We start from the raw sequence: 7,521 nt of genomic DNA on the forward strand, positions 1-7,521 counted from the left end.
ACACACACACTATGTGAATATTTGTATCTACCAGGCAAAGGGATCAATTTCCTTTTAGTTCGGCAAATTAAGTTTCTTATTAATTTTTTTTAGTACTGATACTTCTTACCATCTTAAAATAATCACTTTGTAAAAATCCTTCTAATACATATTTTCTCTGCCTCCTACCCTACCTTAAAATTAAACTTCAGAGAGGACTATGTTTGTAGTATCTAACTATTCATCTATGATTCTGTGACAAACTCTTCCAGTCAGATTTTTATCATTACCTGGTAATACCTATCATGAGGTAATCTTTTGACCTTCCCTGGCTCAATACAATGATTATTTCTGAATCTTCGTGCTTAGTGATCTGTGATTCCCCAAAACTTACCTTCCATTGTGTCTTTTGACCAAATGCCATATTGGTCTATCAAACAGCTTAATTTTCTCCCCATTATGAGTTTTAAATATGCAACATAAAAGTTCAGATGTCCAGATATCCAAATCTAATCTGAGACCCCAAAAAGCAGAAACAGAGCAAACCCAAATGAGGATTGATTTCCAGGGAAAATATGCAATGGATAGTTACACTATTAGGGACCTGCTAGGTAGAAGTAGGAAGCGAATCTTTATTTCACAATTCCTGTAATATGAGAATCTTTTTTCATACAATGATTGATGAGGAAATCAAGAAAAAAATAATATAAAGAGCTTGGTGGTTATAAAATTATTCAAAGGCAGAGGAAATAGAAAATGAGATAGCCACGCATTTACTGAGTTAGAGATCACAACATAGTACAAGTAGGGTCCAAAGTTCAAGTCTGCAACTGTTTACTTGATATCAGGATGGCCTTTTGCCAAGCTAACATTCTGTTGAAAGCATAACACCCTGTACCACAGTATGTGTGCATAGACTGTGGGGTTCAGAGCCCTCTAATCTATCACTCATACCTGCAGGTCCTTTTGTCTGATGCTTTTCATGGCGCTTAAAACTGCAGCAGCAAATGAGTCTGGACGATGGAGACTTTTAGTCTTGCATTTTATATGGTGAAGGGGCTTATATGTTTGAAATGGATTCAAAACATATGCAATAAGATTGTTAACCACCATTTTCAAAAGAATTTTGAAAATATGAAGCTTTTCTGATTTGTTTAGTATTCTCATCTATGGACAAAGAAATGAGCTGGTGATTCTGAATTATACCTTAGTTTCCAACTTTCTAATAAACCTAGTTTCCAGATGCAAATATGATAGAACAGAAATTAAAAACAACCTATTAAAGTAGTGTGACAGGTAACAAAAGACATCTGAGTGTAGAGCACAGTTGGAAAAGAAAGTTTGTCATTTGAGAGAACTTTGCAGTTCATCACTGAGTAAGACAGAAGCTATTCTAAATTTATGAAAAAGAAGAAAAAAGAACTATTTGATGAAACAGCACTCCTCAGAAGAGAAAGATAAAGTAAATGCCATTTAAGATGGAAGACTCAGAAAAGTGGAGGACAGACTTCCATTATAGGTTAATACAGAGTGACAGATTATGATCTGAAAGAGCTTGCTTGAAGATTTCAGTTTTCACTTAGCTATTGAGCTCTATTTATTTGCTGGGAATTAAGGGTGACATTGAAGAATAGTATGTGAAGAACACATATCACAAACACACATGCAGAATTTATCTGTTGTTGACTTCAAGATATATGCACAGCTTCTCTGAAGGTCAAGGAAATGCTAGTTTGTAACTATGATTCATCTTTATTTTGAAGATGTTATTGAAAAATTTACTCATTGAAGTTTCCTATGCAGTTGCAATATATTACTTTCATTTATTTTCTTCCATACTTGTATTTTTGAGATACATATATATATATATATATATATGTATGTGTGTGTGTGTATAATATTGTTTATAGAGAGTATCCTTATATTAAGATGCATTTTTGTAAGACAGTGGAATTTAGTATCTGATATACCATTTTGAATAATTTTCTAAACATCTGAGTATATATCTGAATATTTTTGTCATCCTTTTTCATAGACCTCTAAGCTCTTCCACTTTGATGGTTACTCTTTATGTAATTGTATTTTATTATTTTACAGAGTTAAAATCAGTCGAGTAACTCCTCTCTTTGCTTCTCTACCTATTACAAGATGAAACTATCTCAAGGCAAACTGTTTTTCACAATTATACTTTAATTGAACTAGAACATCAGGTTATAAATATCACCAAGTTTATCAACATTATATCCTGAAAGAGTTTTTAAAGAAAGGATAAGTGATAATAATAATTATGATTGTTCAGTGGTTTTTATCCATTACTTGCCCCACAAAAGAGACATCAATGCCTCTATTACTTTTATCATTCTGATTATGATGAAATTGATTCCCATTAAGTAATACAGAAACTCCACAAGCTACTCTTTTCTGATTTCCAGAGCACTCTACACCAACTCTTTGCTGTTGTGAAAAGTATATATTTCTAGGCTGGAACTCACTATCTGTTATCCACCATTTGACTAAGCTATTGGTATTTGTGAATGGATACAAAATAATATAAAAGAAAGAGGCTGATTATAAAGGAGAGGTAATAAAAACTACACTATTTAACATTTACTAAGATCTTGATATACTTAAGGTTCTATTTTAAATGTTCTATGCTCTTAGTAATCCTAAGAGTGGATATTATTCTGATCTTAACTTTAGAGAGGAAAATATGGAGGGAGGGGTGAAAACATTAAGGTTGTCATTTGACCAAAACTAGCAAGACCAGGTTATGGATCCATAAATTCTGATACTTTGTACCTCGACTCTCTTCAACACTATAGTGGTACTAGTAGAGATTTGAAAAGAAAGGGTAAATAGAAAAAAAAAAAACAGAATTTTCACATTTATTCCTTTAATAATGAGTAGTTTCCCTTAATTATTGAAATGGAAGGAGCTTGAAAGTAGTTTAGAAAAATATAAGAGTAAGGAAGAGAATGTTGTGTATGGAACTTCCCCAAACCCTATTTGAAATATTAGGTTGTATATACCCATTGTGCTCAGATAATTCAGGATCTTGAAATCCAGACTGGAAAGGCTCAGCTTGATGTTTTAAAAAGGAGGAAGTCCCTGAACACCCTGCCTAGGGAAGTGATGTGATTAGAGTACTACTTTAGAAAAATTGATTTTGCATTTACATGCCACATGGATTGAAATTCAGTGGGATGTCCAAGAGAAAAGGAAGCTAAGAGCCACTAATGGCATTGTAGGTAGAGACAAATAGAGCCTGGGTTTGGAAGTTAATAGTGGAAACAGGAAGGAATGGGATGGATGCAGCAATTATGATGCAGGAATAATGAAAATAACTTCATGACTAATAGTGATTTCATAAGAGAGACGAGATAAACTCGAGGATGAATGTGATTATAAAACAATTGAGAAAGTAGAAAGAAGAATCAAAGTTTCTGATGTTAGGCATGGCAGACACTATTCATTTGAATATGTTTTGACTCTTTATATACTATTCTTTAATTGAAGAAGTACTTACATAATGGTTTTTCTGAGGACTGAGTAGAGGCTAATCACTTGTGTCATTGTTACATGTATGTATGTATGTATGTATGTACTTATACATAAATATGTAATGGTTTAATAGTCAGGTCATAGGACACATACAAGTAAGATGTAAACAAAAACAGTGTAGGAAGATACTAGACATGCAAAAATTATGTATGTTTCTTTTGTTAGTCAGTTGGCAAAAAGAAGAGACCAACAAAAATGAGTAAAAGTGAAAAACCCAGGGCAATAATAAGTTGATTTGAAAAAATACTATATAGCACATCTTCTTAGCTTATAGTAGATCCGCGATGAACCAAGCGATATGATCAAAGGTGAGAATCCTAGAAAAATTATCTTTCTTTTTACTCTCCAAGTGGTTAGCAACTTCCTTTTGAAATCTATTCTTAAAATTAATATTACATTGTTGTGATACACAATTTAGACTTCTTGACACTAGAGAGCCACTCAGTGTGAGGTGAATAATTTGTGGTCTGTTAAGAACAATCTCACTTAGTGTTTATGTTTTTATTCACCTCTGCAAACTTGAGATCAAAACTCTAGATGAAAAGAACAAAAACTCGTAACCTAGTGATTAAAAAATACATGGAAACTATCAACTTTAATAGATTATATTTAGATAACTTCCAGTGTTTGTTTTCAGATAAAGTCTTAATAGCAACCTCACATCTGGATGCTTCGGAAACCTGTACATTTATTTCCGAAACTTTGATTAAGACATAAGGTAACCTGAGGATTTCCAAGAAATTCATAGTTACTGACTAGAGCTGTAATCTACAAGATGTTATTTCTTTAGAATATTCACATCCAAAATTCATAAGCCTACTCTCCTTTTTCTTTCCCGGTATGAAAGACATATTTTCATATTTTACAGTGTTCTCACTTAACTATAGCTAACAGGACATAATCAACATTTTATAGCCATTAGAAATCTTTATACTAATGTTTGATGATAGCTGGAACAGATTTACTATAGTATTTTCATTCAGGTTTGTTCTTTTTATATATTTATAAAGCTAACTCCAGATATTAAATCATATATGTATTAATGCATACACATATATGCATGTGTTATAATAGACTATATAATATACTATTATACAATATATAGTATTTGTTTAGAAATTATGCATTTATACTTACAATTTTCTCTGACAAGACAAGTATATAGGTTTCCTTTTCCAAAGCTTGTAATTATTTCAATGTGATATTATAAAGTTTGTTCAGTAAGAATATACAGATTTGGGACCCTCTCTTCTGGTGCAATGGGTTAAAACACAGCACTATGAGGCACAGCACTCAGAGACAGCAAAAAATAGAGAGATCATTTTAATATAAAACAAGCCTCTAATTCTTCATTGTTCTAGAGTAGAAATTTCATTAATTTCCTCAGGATTTCTTTCTCACTTTTTGTCTCTTTTTGTTTGTTTATAGTCATTCATATAGTCTGTATAAAGTTTGTAAACTAGAAAGTAAAATAAAGTCCCACACAGAATGGTTTACTGAGATTGAAATGATGTGAATAGTAGATGATGCCAAAATGCATGCAAGAAGATCATATGTCTGCTTCTTAATTACAAGTTAAAACTTAACTATCTCAACTAAAGGTCTGGTTTAGTAAAATAAAATTAAAATCTATAGATTGCAGTTTTACTTTGTTCATAATGTCATTTTCTGTAAAACTAACATTCCCAAGTCAGTATGCTCTATATTGATTTTATTTACTTATGCATAAAAGAACTGGAGTTAGACCAGAAATGTAAGGGATGAAAGGACCCACCAGAGACAGAGTGGGGGGGCAGAACAGGCAGATGGACTGAAATACACTGCTGAGGAGAGCAGCAGGTGAGTCAGGAGAGGTTTGCTGAACCATGTGGGTCACCTCATTGGCTGGCGATCAAACTTGTGCTGCAATGGCTGCAGACAGCCTCATAGTGCTGTGCTTTAACCCATTGCACCACAAGAGAGGGGCCCAAATCTGTATACTTTTTTTTTTAAGATTTATTTATTTATTCATACAGAGCTGGGGTACAGGCCAGAGATGTGGAGGGTGATAGGATTCACCAGAGACAGAGTGGGGAGCAGAACAGACAGATCGACGAAGTACACTGCTGAGGGGAGCAGCGGGCCGGTCAGGAGAGGTCTGCCACGCCATGTGGTCACCTCCCAGGCAGGGGGCAGGCGGGAATCAAACTCATGCGGAAGTGGCTTTAGCTTCTCAATGCTGTGCTTTAACCCGCTGCGTCACCAGGGAGGGCCCCAAATCGGTATACTCTTACTGAACAAAAGTAAATCTCATATTTTAGGAGACAATTACTTATGCTACTGGTTAAATAACCTCTTTATTTTAGTTCTTTGCTTCTCTTTTATTAGCTCTCTCCCATTCTCTTTCTCTCCCACACACACACAAACACACACAAATTTAGGCTTGCTTTCTTTGAATGCAAATAAAATTATTCTGTTCTATAGAAGAGGCAGAAGTCAAATTATTCCCTCTTTAATGGAAATTTTCTATAGTTAGCATTGACTTGTCTATACTATATTTTTCTTGCATTCTGAGAGATCATACAGTGGCTTATGCAAATTTTATAATTCAAATATGTTCACAACACTAGTATCACATTTCTTTAATTCCTAATTCCCAAAGCATCAAGTCTTAATGATGATCATCTACATTATCTTGGTTTGTTCTTATTCCTTCATAGATGTTCCATCCAGTCCCAATGGAGTAAAGGTGGGAGATATGACACAGACCACAGCCAAGGTTTCTTTCAACAAGCCAGACTCCCATGGAGGAGTGCCTATTCATCACTATCAAGTGGATGTCAAAGAAGTGGCATCAGAAACCTGGAAAATAGTACGCTCCCATGGAGTTCAAAGTGAGTCAATGATTTCAAAGTGATTTATTAGTTCAATCTGAAATTCAATGTACCTGTGTGATTGGCTTTTTATTTTCTTTCAATGCTTTATTTTAATGAGGTGAGTTTCCTCTGCCCTATTCTACTTGAGAATAACTTTAATAAGAAGTGGAAAGTTTCCATCATGATTAAAGATGGAAGAGCTTAGCAAGATCATCAAAGTTTAAAACTGGGAAGTAATTTCTAAAACTTCATAAGCCATTTCACTAGTTATATGAAATATAAAGAAACAAATGAAGAAATGAGACAAAGCAAAACTAACTCTTTCATGTAAAGAACAGGTTGGTAGTTACATAAGAAGAAGAGCATGGGGGGGGTAAAATGGGGTAATGAAGGCCAAATGTGTTGTCATGGATGGAAACTAGATTTTTGGTGGAAGCCATGATGCAGGGTATAGATGTTGAATGATAATGCTGTACACCTAAAACTTAAATTAGTTTTATAAAATTTTTATTATAAAAATAATTTTCTAAAAACTAAACACTTGTAAATGTTGATAAAAATGGTGGTAGAAAAAAAAACAGTTGTTGATATGTTAAACTCTTTATGGCTGGCTAATCTGAAATCTTTTTTCATTGGCTAGTAATATTGCTAACATACATGTTTGGAAGTGTATGTTGTCTTACATATTTATGAAGTCATCTATAAAAATCATCCGACTATGATGATATATTTAATGTTATATTCTGAAAGCCCCAATTTTTATTTCATATATTGTCATTTTGAAGGCTATTATTTCCTAATTCTGAGAAACTGAGGCAATTTATACAGCATTTTCACTGATGGAGATTTTGATCATGTGTTGAAAATTTGACATTGTTCTCACTAAAATGAAAAAAAAAAAACTAAAATAGAGAATAATAATAAATTATCAGATGTAACTGTTTCCCATGCCAGTCAGCTCTTACACTTTGTCTCAGTGATGAGAAATTAGGGATAATGTTCTTCGTGTTCATGTTACTTAGTTCAGGAGAGATCATTTATAAAGATAGCTCCCCAAAGAATCAGTGAGTGAGTTACAAAAAAACAAATGCAAAAGGAATCATTGTCTCCAATATAGGTATTATAT

The 7,521-nt window shown here is 33.4% G+C and overlaps 1 protein-coding gene across 1 annotated transcript in view; it reads left to right on the forward strand.

Annotated features, from left to right (window-relative positions):
- NCAM2 (neural cell adhesion molecule 2) overlaps positions 1-7,521 on the forward strand; it is a 402,212-nt gene that overhangs the window by 326,134 nt on the left and 68,557 nt on the right. Inside the window, exon 12 of the mRNA XM_004675306.1 lies at positions 6,240-6,413. Within this exon, the coding sequence (XP_004675363.1) occupies positions 6,240-6,413 (174 nt within the window). The remainder of the gene's footprint in view (positions 1-6,239; positions 6,414-7,521) is intronic.

Source organism: Condylura cristata, unplaced genomic scaffold (assembly GCF_000260355.1).
Source record: "Condylura cristata isolate star-nosed mole 26May11 unplaced genomic scaffold, ConCri1.0 scaffold00003, whole genome shotgun sequence".
Taxonomy (NCBI): domain Eukaryota; kingdom Metazoa; phylum Chordata; class Mammalia; order Eulipotyphla; family Talpidae; genus Condylura; species Condylura cristata.